The sequence below is a fragment of the Falco cherrug genome, chromosome Z (genome assembly GCF_023634085.1).
Source record: "Falco cherrug isolate bFalChe1 chromosome Z, bFalChe1.pri, whole genome shotgun sequence".
In the NCBI taxonomy this organism is placed as follows: Eukaryota; Metazoa; Chordata; class Aves; order Falconiformes; family Falconidae; genus Falco; species Falco cherrug.
In genome coordinates, this window is record NC_073720.1 from 71,632,491 (window position 1) to 71,647,317 (window position 14,827).

The window sequence follows — 14,827 nt, forward strand, 5'->3', positions numbered from 1 at the left end:
AATAGAAATACAAATCAAATAAGCCTCATGTATATCCAGGTTAACTGTAAAAATGTGTTTTACAATATGTAGTATATTCCTCAACCCTATGCTTCATGCTAATTGCTGTATGGCAGCCTTTGATAGCACTAAACACTTCAAAATATATTCTTATTTTGCATACAGGCAAACACTGATTTTTAAAGTGGACAATGAAAGAGAAATAGAATTTTTGACCAGCTTGTTTTGACTAGCTCACTTTAATATTCAAATAAGAATCTTAATTATCCTTGGTAAACATACTGGATTGACATCTGCTTGCAACTCCAACTGTTGCATTGAGCTCAGCATTTTTGTTTGAAGCACAATGAAATGTCTATGAAATACTGCTATAATATCCCCACTTTGCTATCAGTAGCTCTTGGAAATACTGCTATAAGATCCCCACTTTGCTATAAGTAGCTCTTGGAAAGTATCAAAAATATTTAAGATGGCAAAACCTAATGCATTACAATATGTATGTATACACCATATCTACATGACTAAGAAAAAAAGAAAGCCCTACATATGAAACAGCAGATGTCATGACTTCAGTCTATTCCTACTCTGCACAGTATATACACTTCTACAGCCTGTGGAGGCAGAGGTTACAGGGTGATGTACACATACATATCTGTAGTAAGACAGTATTACTGTATTATATACAGTTAAAGCTATACACAGTTCTACACAGCACATGATATTTTGGGCTCCAGCAGACAGAGCTCTGTGTTTTTTCAATACATAATTGATGAATGAAGATTTCTCCTGTCTTAAGCAGCTTCTTCAGCGGAGCAATCAATGCCTGCATAAGTAAACTTCTCATATAAGGTAGTATTCACATAGGTCTGGAAAGGAAATAAACAGAAAGAGTGTGATGCAAGGTGTATTACTTCAGGAGTCCTAAGTGATATTGATGTTATTCATGGCCTAAATCTTTTCTAGGGATCCTTTCTTACCTTCCTTTCTTCTAACATCCTGTTCAGTGACACCAATATCTGAGCAAATGATGGTCTTTCATATGGTTTCTCTCTCCAGCACTGTCTCATTAAGTCATACCTTTAAAAGTCGAACACCAACATTTGACAGTTTAGATACATAGGTTAAAGCTACAAATTCATGTTTATTGGAAGATTGTGTACATATATTTTTCAAAGGAAAAGGGATTTATGCATAGCTGGAGTTATATTTTCCACAGCTGGTCGCTGCCTGAAAAGAATTTTGTTTTTCTCTGGAATAATTGAAAAGGTCTCTTTCAGCTAAAGCTCAGCCATGTTGTGTAAAGAACAGGGTATCTGGCAGAGGCAAAGCGCCTGGGAAAGAGTTCATGGCAAATAACAGTGCATGCTAGGTACAAAAGGACTGAAGTAATTATTTCCACTTGTGCACCCTTTTTAAAATGTTGGGGCTTTTTAAAATGTAATTTTTATGTTTTCCTGAAAAACTGTTTATTTTATTTGTCTCTTGTAGACATCATATATTTCCAATAGCAGATGTTGTGTTACGCTGTTTCAGTTTTTTTGGCCGAGGCATTTACTTACACTTCGTCATCACAGTTGAGAGGCTTTTCCAGTCTGTACCCTTGAGGCAGTTTTTCATAGAGTTCTGCACATGTCATTCCACAATATGGTGTTCCACCTAAAGCAGTGTTTAACCATTGTCATGAATACAAGGCGTTTTTAATAAAACAAAGTTTAATTTCATAGCAGAAATGAAAAAAAAAAATTACTGACTTAATAACAGGTAAATTAGTCTAACTTTAGGGAATCTTTTGCATCTACGTTTTTGTTGTTAATGTTTCCACACTGTTTAGTGCACAGTATTGAAGAGAAAAATAAAACCAAGCATAAACTTTTACCATCTGTGAGGCTGGCCTACATTTCTCTACAGCTCTGAGGGCCTGCATCTGATTGTACTTAAACTGCTTTTGCAATGCCTTTGACAGCAATAGGCAGGTCATTCCTTTGTTAGCATGGCATTGGTAAGATCCAGTATTACTGTCCAGCTGACTTTGCCCCTTTTTGCAAATATTTGGTTGCTTAGACTCTTGATTTTCCATGCTGCAATCTGTTAGTTCCCATCCATATCTAGTGCAAACCCATTTAGTAAGGAAAGATGGGAACAATTTAGAAAGCAAGAGTTCACAATTAGTCCGGTATGCAATGTACATCTCCGTCAGTATGCGTCTTTGCCAGCAGACTGTGGGCACACTGAGGCAAATCACAAAGGCTATGAACGGTGTGAGGCTGTATCATATAAATGATGAATAGTAGTGTATGCAGAAATGAAATCTAAATTTTGTTTGAAGATTACTGTTCAAAAATTTTCTTTGATAATAGTTGGAGTAGGAGTTGTTAACCTCCCACCACCACTCCGTGCCACCAAAAAAAAAGAAAAAAAAAAAAAACGGCATTAAAATGTAAGTCTTCATTTAAAACCTAGGAAGGCTGAGGAAAAGCCACCGAACATAACATATTGGCTTAGGCTATAAATCATGTGATATGATGGATTTTATATTTAGATATGGCTTAGGTTTTATATTGCAATAGAAACATGGTCATTATGATTTTCTCATTTAGGATTGTACCTGAAAATGTGATGACTGCATTTCCAAGCATACTGAAGCTAAATAAAATTCAATAGAATGAAACAGAAACAATTGAAATATGCTGCAAAGCAATAATTTTTTAACAGACTGAGTGAATGAGCTGGCTTGGCTCAGATTGGTTTAGTTGTGCAGTAAAAAATTCAGGTACTTACCTAAACTAACAATTTCCCATAACAGGACACCGTATGACCATCTGCAACAGAGGGATATTGTGGAGTGCAACAAAAATGCAACAAGATTTCATATTTTAATTTCAATTATATTTTTTGCTAGTATTCGAAGAACACGGACCCTTAGTGTGAGTCATTCTTTTCTATCTTTTTTATTAGATTTGCATAATGATAAGAACTTCGGCTTCTGGCTTTGCAACGGGTGTCATCATGAGGGTTTTGGCTTCTGTGGCAATGAGACATTCTTTAACTATAGCCTGTTAGTGAGGGATGGGATCCTGCTGCCTAGAAGAGGCAAGGGAATCTTTGGCAGCAGGCTGGCCAGCTTGGTGGAGCGAGCTTTAAACTGAAGGATAATGCAGGGAAAGGTCCAAAGTATCCACGCTCACACTATCACATCCAAAAGGGGGATAATCCAGGCCAACTACAGCAGTGATACATGTTCCTTAGCTGCCTCCCAAGATGAGAACCAGAAGACCAACCGCCTCAAGGGTGTGCATGGCTGTGGTGGACCGTCTTGCACCCCTCCTGGGAAACCCGTGTGCTTGACCAGCTCTCTGAAATGCCGGTACCCCAAGGCTGGCAGCGTGGGGATAAACAGGAAGGATCAGAGATCTGTGTGCGGTCGCAGGGCCACGATCTCACTGCAGTTACAGGGACACGGTGGGGTAGCTCGTGTGACTGGAATGCTGGCATGGATGGCTGTGTGCTTTCCAGCAAAGCCAGGCCAGCAAGGCGAGGTGGTGGAGTAGCTCTGTGTGTAGGAGGAATGTATGGAGCTCTGCCTAGGGGTGGGTGCAGAGCCCGCTGAGAGCTTATGGGTAGGGATTCAGGGGCAGGCCAACATGGGTGACGCTGTTGGGGGTCCTCGCTACAGGCCACCTGATCAGAAGAGGGAATCGATGAGGCCTCCTACAGACAGCTGGAGGTACCCTCACCGTCACAGGCCCTGGCTCTCATGGGGGCCTTCAGCCACGCCAATACCTGCTGAAAAGACAGCACAGCTGGGCTCACACAGTCCAGGAGATTCCTGCAGAGTGCTGATGATAAGTTTTTGCTGCAGGTAGTGGAGGAGCCAATGAGGCGAGGTGCGCTGCTGGACCTTGTACTCACAAACAAAGAAAGGCTGGCTGTGTACGTGAAGGCTGAGGGCAGCCCTGGCTGCAGTGACCACAGGGTGGTGGAGTTCAGGATCCTGTACAGAGGTAGTAGGACACTAAATAGGTCTGCAGCCCTGGGCTTCAGGAAAGCTAACTTTGGCTCTTCAAGGACTTCCTTGGAGGAATTCCATGGGTTAGGGCCCTAGAAGATAGAGGGGTGTCCGAGAGAGATGGCTGATATTCAAGCATCACTTCCTCCAGTTTCAAGATCAGTGCATCCCCATGAGTAAGAAGTCAAGCAAAGGGGGCAGGAGGACTGCATGGAGGAGCAAAGAGATTCTGGCAAAACTCAAACAGAAGAAGGAAGTTTACAGAATGTGTAAAAAGGGTCAGGCCACTGGAGAGGAATACGGGAACGCTGTCAGAGTATGCAGGGGTTGCAATGAGGAAGGCTAAGGGCCATTTGGAACTAAATTTGGTGATGGATGTCAAGGGCAACAAGAAGAGCTTCTGCAAGTACTTCAGTAGCAAAAGCATGACTAGGGAGGTTGAATGAGGTTAGTGCCCTGGTGACAAAGGACACAGAGAAGGTGGAGTTACTGAGTGCCTTCTTTGCTTCAGTCTTTATTGCCAAAATCATCTTTCAGAAATCCCAGACCCTGAAGGCATGAGAGAAGGTCTAGGAAAAGGAAGATTCCTTGGGAAGATCCTCCCTTGGTTGAGGAGGATAATGGTGTCATTTAGGCAAACCTGACAGCCACAAATCCACTGGCTGCGGTGAGATTCACCCCCAAGTGCTGAAGGAGCTGGCAGATGTTATTGCCAAGCCACTCACCATCATCTTTGGAACATCAGATAGGATAGGAGAAGTGCCTAAGGACTGGAGGAAAGCTGATGTCACTCCAGTCATCAAAAATGGCAAGAATGAGGACCCAGGAAGCTACAGGTCAGTCAGCTCCACCTCCATCCCTGGAAAGGTGATGGAACAGTTCATCCTAGATGTCATCTTCAAGTATGGGAAGGAAAAGAAGGTTATCAGGAACAGTCACATGGATTCACCAAGGGGAAGTCATGCCTGGCCAACCTGATAACCTTCTATGAGAATGACTGGCTGGGTAGATAAGGGGAGAGCAGTGGATGTTGTCTACCTTGACTTCAGAAAACCTGTTGATACTGTCTCCCGCAACATCCTCATAGGCAAGCTCAGGCAGTGTGGGTTAGATGAGGGGACAGTGAGGAGCATTGAGAACTGGCTGAATGGCAGAGCTCAGAGGGTTGTGATCCATGGCACAGAGTCTGGCTGGAGGCCAGTAGCTCGCAGTGTTCCCCAGGGGTCAGTGCTGGGTCCAGTCTTGTTCAACTTACACATCCATGACCTGGCTGAAGGGGCAGAGCGCACCCCCAGCAAGTTGCTGATGATACAAAGCTGGGAGGAGTGGCTGACCGACCAGAAGGCTGCGCTGCCATCCAGCGAGACCTGGACAGGCTGGGGAGTTGGATGGGGAGGAACCTGATGAACAGGTTCAACAAAGGCAAGTGGAGGGTCCTGCAACTTGAGAGGAACAACCCCATGCACCAGCAGAGGCTGGGATGTGACCTGCTGGAAGGCAGCTCTGTGGAGAAGAACCTGGGAGTGCAGGTGGACAGCGAGGTGCCCATGGGCCAGCAGTGTGCCCTGGTGGCCAATAGAGCCAGTGGGATCCCGGGGGACATTGGGAGGAGCATGGCCAGCAGGTGGAGGGAGGTGATCCTCCCCTCTGCCCTGCCCTGGTGAGGCCCCATCTGGAGTGCTGTGCCCAGTGCTGGGCTCCCCAGTTCAGGAGGGACAGGGAACTGGTGGAGAGGGTTCAGTGGAGGGCTGCAAAGATGATGAGGGGACCGGAACATCTCCCTTGTGAGGACAGGCTGAGAGAGCTGGGCCTGTTTCCCCAGGAGAAGGGAAGGCTGAGAGGGGATCTTATCCACACATACAAATATCTAAAGGGCAGATGTCAAGAGGATGGGGCCAGATTGTTCTTAGTGGTGCCCAGTGACAGGACAAGGGGTAACAGGCAGAAACTGCAGCACAGGGAGTTCCATCTGAGTATGAGGAAGAACTTCTTTACCTTGAGGGTGAGAGAGAGCTGGGACAGGCTGCCCAGACAGGCTGTGGAGTCTCCTTCTCTGGAGACATTCAAAACCCACCTGGATTCAATTCTGTGCAACCTGCCTCAGGTGAACCTGCTTTAGCAGGGGGTTGGACTATATCAGGGGTCCTCAAACTGTTTAACCAGGGGGTTGGTGTGGGTGCAATGGCAGTTAGTCATCTGCAGCTGCTTGGTTTCCCCCAACCCCTGGTGGGGGGTTCTGTAAATACTGGGGGCAGACTGAGGACTCTGGGGGGCTGTATCCAGCCTGCAGGCTGTAGTTTGAGGACCCCTGGACTATATGATCTCCAGAGGTCCCTTCCAACCCTGACCATTCTGTGATTCCGTGACAGTGTTTGTAGAATCAGAAAGCAGGACTGAGATCTTTAGCAAAATCAATTGACTGTCAGTCCACCAACAAGAGACCTTTCCTAGACGGTGAGCTCTCAGTAAATGCTGCTATTACAGATTTGGTTTGCCAAATATCTCTTTAAATTTCCTGACTAAGGTACTGAGTTTCTCTAGATTTCCCTAGTATCCATCAGCTTTCTGATTTCAAATGAGAACTATAACTACAGCAGTGGTTCAAATCCAATTAGCTTGTGAAAATAGCACTTATTCAGACACTGATGATGAAATGAAAGTAACTTTTTGTTGTGGGTTTTATTTTTGCTTCTGCTGCTCACTTATGCTGACACAGCTACTGGGTGTTTTGAGTCAAGAGTGAATGTCTCATCCTGGCTGTAAGACTTCCCTTGATATTGAAAAATATTTCTTTATTTAAAAAAAAGACCATTTAAACACATACTTACACATCACTGTTTGTGGTGTAAACACTGTAATTCAAAGATTCAATTGCCATCCATCGCACTGGAAGCCGTCCCTGAAAATTATTTCATGAAAGTTTATTTGTTGGTGGTTGGAATAGCAATATTGCAATTTATACCCCAACAATTGTTCTGTGTGTTAGCCTAATGAAAACTGACTTCATGAAAGCAAGCTTTATCAATTAAACAAACTTAAGTTGTGCATTTACTTGCCCAAGGTACAGTACACATGAAAGATAATAGAAAATTTATCCAGCCAGCATAAAGAGGAAATGGAAATAATTCCTGAGGGACTTCTGACCAAACCTGTGCCTTTGACTACCTGGTGTTATTCCTGGTCTATGACTACATGATGCTTATCACACATCTTCCTCTTTCAGACCTTTCTAAGCATTTGCCCTGGAAAGCTATTTTTTCAGCCCAGAGATCCTGACATACCTCTGCTTATCATCTTACTAACTTTGGCCCCATTCAATAGACTTGGACCAGCTTGTCTCAGCTGGACAAATTCTGGGATGAAAATATTATTTTCATACCTGTGCAGATCTACACACATGTATATATCCTCTTCGTATGTCAAATACATATTATATGGGGTTTTTTTATAGCACACTTTTATTGCATCTCATAACTGGCCACAAAATTGTTATTTAACCACCATCCAGATTCATATAAGTAATTTTCAATTATATCGTATATTATGACCATGGTATAGAATTGATTTACAAGTAATGTATACATATGAATGAACAGAATATTAATATAAATACATGTTAATATAGAATATTTAAATAATCAGTTTTTGTAGTATCTAATAAGTCTGTATTTTTCTTCATATGAAAACAATAGTAAGAAACAAGAAAACAAAAAATGAGGAAAATAGACTATATTAGTTTGTTTTAATCCTTACCATGGTCTTCTTAACATAAACTTCTTGACCTCTTGATAAGCCAAAGTCAGCTATTTTTGCAACATAATTTTCTCCAACCAAGATGTTTCTTGCTGCCAAATCTCGATGAATAAACTTAAAAAAAAAAAAAAAAAGGGAATCACCACAGTATCTGTAAGCTTTATATGTATTATTTTAGTGCTATACTGAAAATTATAAACAGTCAGAATAAGAACAAAAACCAAAACTGCTTTGGTATGTCAATACCAAAAACATTTTAAACTTTATCTGAAGATGAAAGCAGTTAGTTACCATGTTGTTTCTAAGTTTTAATGTCTCTTCCTTGATTCCCCATGACCTAGTGTTTGATAGTGATGATAAAACTAATCTAGTGGGTGCTATAGAAGCTCAAACTAAAATATTACTTTGATTTTACTAAAAGTCACAGTCCCTGAAAAATTAATTGCTGTGCCTTCAGTGGGTAGAGAGTTTAAGACTGACCTGTTTCTGGCTCAAGTAGTCCATTCCTCTAGCGACGTCTGCTGCAAAATGGAGAAGTTGCTGAGAGGAAAGTGTAGAGGCAGTACTGTTGGCAATAGCAAATGCTGGGTCTGTCTCCAGAACTCTGCTTTTCCGAAGGAAGTCCAGTAGATTTCCATGGGGGGCATATTCAATAGCAAGATAAAGATATCCTAATGAAACATCAGATGGTGAGTATATCACAGGGTGAAAGATGGTCAGTAATAGTATTTGGATGTTTGCACTGCTCTGAGGGAAAAAGAAATAAACATAGAAGAGACTAGACGGAAATATCAAACATCATAATTCTTAGGTGCAGAGCTCTTGACGAGCATTTTTTCTGAAGGATTAATGTGGGTTTGTAGATAAACAAGTTTATTTCATTTTTTTACAAATGTTTTAGGAAGATCTACTTATAAGCTGGTGTTTCTATGGGCTGCACGGTCTGGGGTTTTTAAAAGTAATTTTTGAAGTCCATACACTCAAGAGCATCTTACCTCGATGTTCACATGCTCCCAAAAGATTTATGATGTTGGGATGATGACCAAGTTTACAAAGAACTTCAAGTTCTCCAGCAAAGTCTCTGTGGTCATCTTTTGAGGCGTAGTCTGAAAATCAAATAAACATGTATTTATGTTTTCCTTCGAACTGAATTCATGATCATATTGTTGTTAAATGTGAGGACTCTGGGTTCTTTGAGGCACTACTTCTTCAGCCCCAACAGAAAAAGAAAAACTCTTAAGACACATTAGTATGTGCTGAAAAAGAGTAAGATTTTTCAATCAAAGGAAATAGAGAACCTAATGTCTGTAGCAGCCATCTGCAGAGAAAGAAATCATCTTAATATACCATGCCACTTCCCTTATTATTTGAGAATGTAAGAATGTCATAGCAGATATGAAAACTAGCTGTCTAAAATATTTCCTTATGTGTGCTGTTGACTATAACTGCCTGTATGCAGACTTTGCCTTTTTTAAATGATCATCATACTTGAGTGTCTGCCAGTTTGCCTAGATCATGACCTCGTGAAATGCAAGAAAATATATACATTCCTGGCGTATGCTATGCATTACAGTTCTCTCTAGAATGTGGCAGTCACATCTGAAGAGTACAATGAAAATGAGTGATTGTCATAGATGTAGATGTAGATCCTGTAGATGCACAGGTACATTGTCTCTGAATAGCTAAGGTAAAGCAAGATGAGCAAATGTTGTGCCCCAAGGGTAGCTCTGTGCTCTTCTCTATTAAATGAATCTTTTAATGGCTCCCATTTTGCAGATGAACTCACGCTGAAGTTCATACTGATCTACGAATTGAAAAATACAGAATAGTTAATGATATCAACAAGTAAAGATAAATATAAACCAACTGGACCATGCAGAAATACAGTCTTTGCCAGGACACAAATCTTAGCCTAGTGACAGCTGATATGATTTCACTAGCAACTTTGAGTATTCATTTTAGCTTTAGGAGAGGGCTACTAAGCATTTCTTATGACAGAGAAACACTTGGAACAAACAACCAAGAAAAGTCTTTAGTCTCAGCGTCTCCGATCTTTACTACCTTTCATCCTTTTAATCGCAGCATCCATGCGTAAGCCATCTTTCTTAATGCGTGCTTTCAGGACTTGCCCAAAGTTACCTTCCCCAATCACATCTTGAAATTTTATGTCATTCCACTCAAGGACTGGATAAATAGTGGGATCTGGGCTGTTTTTGGCTTTCCTGCTCAGGGTGAGAGTACCTGAGTTAAACTGTACAGCTGGCTCTTCCCTCTGTAACAGAGTTAAGCAAATGACATGAACGGTGATTTCTACTTTACTGAGCAATGCTCTGATTACACTCCCCAAATATATGTGTGCTCACTCATGTACACACACACACACACAGACCCTGATCCATCCCTTGCTTATGCAAGAGGGAGTGCAGTAGACAGTTATACCTAGTGTAGACACTGACTTCGTCAAGCACTTCTGCCCAGATCCACTAAATTACTCAGGCTCCTAATTTATGCATGTGTACCTTTGTAGACCTAGGCCTCCTGAACAGTTTTACAATCACCTTGAAGATGAAGCAGATGAACAAAAATCATTTGGTAAAACTGATCTCAAAACCAGTTTTAAGTCTTAGGTTTGAGATTTATCTCATATTAAGCTTGGCTAAATCCTGTGCTGATTAGGCTCAGTAGGAAGACTGAGGAAAGAAGAAGCAAGGAAACAAAAAAGAGAGGAAATGATCTTCCTCCATACTTGGGGAGACATCTCTACTTCAGTTACACATTCCCATAAAATACTTCTGTCGGAAAAGTTTCAGGACAAGGAGCAGGAGCAATTCTGTGTGGCCTGGGGACTGATCACCTTTTTAGAAGAGCCCCCTGCCCCCCTATTTATCAAACAACCTATGCAGATCCATATGTAGGAACTCTTTGGTCCAGCTTCATTCTGTTTCACAGGTTCCCCTCTGAAGAGAGAGAACAGCACTGGAAAGCAGAGTGATAGAGACACTACAGCAGGATACAAATATATACATGTATATTTATATATAGATGTCTCTATGTGATGTTACAACCTTCAGCAATTTCCTTATAGCCGGAACTCTTGATGTTGCCATTGACTGATCCTTGGTGTGCTGTCCCCAGTGGAGCAGTTGCTGACGCTCAAAAGCAACATTAAATAATATGGTAGCTTTCAAAATCAGGTACAACTTCATAGAGGGAGAACAGGCTCCTCCGTTCTGCCTGGCTTTATACTCGTACACAAGTGTGACAAGGTAGAAAAGGGAGAAGGATAACTGGTGTGCAACTTTTTCCAAGTCAGGTTTTATACCTCATAACCTATAACTGTGATTGCTTTAGCTCTGGAGTCAGTAGCAGAGAAGCTTTACATCTGTACTAATTGCACGGGTGAAGAGAAGACAGTGGGAAGGCCAAGGAAAATAAATTGGAAAAAACAGGAAAAGGTGGGACCAAAATTAACAACCACACTGACACAGGAAAGCTAGAAACCCACCACCACATTTTGGAAAGCCTGAGCCATTCGACGCTGGAAGTTGGCTCGCTTTAACTGCAGCATAATGAGAAAGGCCAGGAGGATTGTTACACAGGTCATCCCTGCAGAGCCAAGGATAGCAATAAGCAGCATTTTGCCTCCTTTAGATTCATACGGAGCTGTTGAGGAAGCACATAAAGAGTTCGTTATTATTTCCAGGTAATTCTGAAAAAAATATGAACAGTGTATAGCTAAATACTCTTGTCTTGTAAGCTGTATACAGGCATAGAGATACATCCTTTTGTTTTCCAAAAATGTCACAGACATTAGATGTTCTGATTTGCACATGTATGAGCACTGCAGATCCTGCTGAATTCAGGCAGAGCAGAGCTCAGGTCACATTCAGTGATTTAATAATGCACATGTATGAGCACTGCAGATCCTGCTGAATTCAGGCAGAGCAGAGCTCAGGTCACATTCAGTGATTTAATAATCCTATTATATGTAGCTCCTTTAATTTAGGAACTGTAGGGCACTTTCTAGTGGACACACAAAAATATTACGTGTTGTCACTTCACCAATGACTGGGAACTGAGTAAACTGAGAATCAAATTTTGGTGATGCCTTGTTGTGCCTCAAAATTAAAAGCGAAAAAACCTAAAATTAAAAAATAACATTATGACTTTGTCTTGGCTAACTAGTTTGCACTGCCAGCCATGGCTTGTGCAAGCTCAGCATGATGGAATGACTAACCTTTAGTTTCCGGAAGAGTCTTCAGTTCAAACGATGTGTTTGGGTTGCTCAGGCCAATATTATTCTGAGCATTAATCTGAACCTGGTACACAGTGTTTGGCTCAAGGCCCTTGAGATGGTATTGAGTAATGCTGGTGTTCTTTATGATAATGTCGATGTGGTTGTACTCAGCCTTCCCATAAATTTTGTAGCTGATGATGATGGAGGAGATGGAATGACCCTCAGCAGTTGTCCAAGAGATGACTGAGGATGTGTCTGTGGTGTTAGAAAACCTGATGTTGTATGGTGCGGGAGGGATTCCTGAGAACAAACACAAATACACACAAAGCATTGAAGTGTACATCTTTCTCTTCCCCACAGGGAGCCAAACACTTTCCTCAGTGCTTTTGCTGCACTAAACAGAGGCAAAATTTTGTTGACAAGCTATGGTGACTGAATGCAGTATTTTTTATGAACCTGATGTGCTGTCACCCACATTGCAGTCCTCTATACTTCCAAGAGAGGTTGGAACAGCATTCAGTATACTCCTGTCCTTGAATGAAGATCAGATTATCTGAGCTGTACGCAAGGACAACACAATTGCATTCCGATTAATGCAGAAAAGGTTAATTTCCTGCTATACTGAATCATCATTCCCATATGACTCCCAGGTCTCATACTTTCACTGCTTCAGGGAACAATTCCCTGCCAGGATACAGGCTGTTAGAAAGAGGGGAAACTGATACCAACATTTCCACAAATCGCATCAGAAAACCACCAGCAGGGGTGAGTACTAGATTTGTGGACATGCCCATGACTACTAAGCTAAGTATCTTCTGGAAAACAGTACCCTTATATTTTTCTTAGTGCAGTTTGGCATCAGAGCTCAGAAAGCTGGAGTGTTCCATGACAGTCATTGTCACTTCTGTTAATACATGTAGGATCTCAGTGAGGGCCTCCTCACATGGCCTGTAGGGAGGAAGAAGCCCACCTTTCTAGTGTGTGGTATGGGCAGTGGCACCCATCAGCCATTCCGAGGGACACCTGTGCAGATGGGACTCCATTCAGACAGGGCATTTGCTGGGGCATTATGAAAGGACACCACTCACTCTCGGGGAATTCAAAGGCAGTCATTAGTCTTCAGTGCAGCACACAACTACTCTTTGCTCATACAGTTTTTACCTTGCATTGTATCTTGTCTTCAGTCTTTAACTATGACTATTTCTGAATTGACATAGCTGAATTGCAGGGTCTGAGTGTTTTTCTGGAGTAACAAAAGAGCCTGGAGTAGTGAACTCTGAGGGTTCACCATTATGAGGAGGAAAAAGATGCTACGTGTGTTAGAAGCATGAATTGCACTGAAATGAAGATGCAGAGTCCCAAGCTTTTAATTTGTTTCCCCCCCCCCTTTTTTTTTTCTTTTAAACTAATCATTAGTTCCTGATAATTTCCAGCATAAGAATTTCCTTGGACATTGAGCTATCTTCATAATAACAACCACAAGTGATCACCAGGAACTGAGTGCTACCAGAACAAAGGACTGCATTTAACTTAGTCATCAAGTGACAATCAGTCTGATAACTGGAGGAAAGAGGAAGAATTAAACAGAAGGATGTGAATCAGCTACTTACTGTCACTGAAAGTCCATGCATACAGATAGTTGCTCCATTCTCCTTGGGATCTGGTGTTCACCCGTACCCTGCACATATATTGCTGTCTAGGCTCAAGATCTTTAATGATCAGTGTGGACATATTTCCTGGCACTTGAGTAATGACGCTGCTCTCATCACCGTTGTCATTCACGCTTTTCCTTTCCACTTCAACACGAATATCATCCTCTGTCCTCAGTGTTAAAGGATGCCATGACAGATTCAGGGATGTCATACTTTTTGGAAAGAGAGTGAGACCTTCTGGTGGAGGAAGACCTTGGAAAAGCCAAATAAGACAGGGAACAACATTTCATGCGTGTCGGGTATGCAAGTTAAAATAGGGGTACCAGTTGATTCCAACCACTTGCCCTAGATTGGGGTGGCAAAGGGTAATTCTCCCTGCCACCAAACCCAAATTGCAGAAATTACATCTAAGAGGTACTGATAGTCCCAAAGTATCTTATCAACAGCTGCTGTGTCAAGAAAAAGGTCTCTTCACTGAGCTGGTGGTGCAGATGAGCTTTTTAGATGTGAGAAACCAGCTCTTTTGCTCTCTTGTTAAACAGTTCCTGGTGTAATCCTAATTTATTTTCTATGCCTGTATTCAGTTTGGACTGTACCCTCGGTGGACTAAAAGCTTTTCTGCTTGTTCAGACATCTCCATTTTTAAAGTAAACTGATCTAATACTAAGAGGAAGGACTGATCCAGCATTAGGAGGAAGGACTGGCATGCAAAAGAAGTGAATTGTATCTCCGACTCTGCTGCATAGCCATCCAAATTACATAAATTTTCCTTTCCCAGATCCCTCATCTCCAAATCAGAGAGAATAATAGCTCTGTCTCTTTCTGGTTTTATTCACTTCTGGATTGGTTGGGGTTTTCCCTTCTTTTTTTCTTCTTCTTTGTGTGAGGTTATTTTCAAAGATTCTACATAGAATTCAAGTACAGCCTTCTTTGTTCAAATGAAAGTGTTCTGGCAGAGATCAGGGAACCGATTAAAGAGAAAAGCAGCTGAAACAGCCCTTTTGTGAAAAGCCAATGCAACGACTTACCAAGCGCAGCTGTCGTGAAGCTAGCTTGTGGCCCAGGATGGCCTTCCCCTCCTTCCCCTTGCCGACTCAGCTGAACACAAAACTGATACTCCGTTTTTGGCTCCAGATTGTCCAGTCTTTTAGTTGTGCCTTTTACTGACAACAAAAGGAG

General features: G+C 42.0%; 1 protein-coding gene across 1 annotated transcript in view; it reads right to left on the minus strand.

The window, feature by feature from the left end:
- Positions 1-220: 220 nt before the first annotated feature.
- TEK (TEK receptor tyrosine kinase) overlaps positions 221-14,827 on the minus strand; it is a 43,830-nt gene continuing 29,223 nt past the window's right edge. The window contains exons 11-23 of the mRNA XM_055699389.1: positions 14,677-14,811; positions 13,607-13,900; positions 11,997-12,296; positions 11,265-11,422; positions 9,821-10,031; positions 8,755-8,865; positions 8,240-8,430; positions 7,760-7,873; positions 6,835-6,905; positions 2,779-2,819; positions 1,560-1,656; positions 978-1,077; positions 221-866 (exon numbers count right to left, since the gene is read on the minus strand). Coding sequence (XP_055555364.1) covers positions 792-866; positions 978-1,077; positions 1,560-1,656; positions 2,779-2,819; positions 6,835-6,905; positions 7,760-7,873; positions 8,240-8,430; positions 8,755-8,865; positions 9,821-10,031; positions 11,265-11,422; positions 11,997-12,296; positions 13,607-13,900; positions 14,677-14,811 — 1,898 coding nt within the window. The 3' untranslated portion in view covers positions 221-791. The remainder of the gene's footprint in view (positions 867-977; positions 1,078-1,559; positions 1,657-2,778; positions 2,820-6,834; positions 6,906-7,759; positions 7,874-8,239; positions 8,431-8,754; positions 8,866-9,820; positions 10,032-11,264; positions 11,423-11,996; positions 12,297-13,606; positions 13,901-14,676; positions 14,812-14,827) is intronic.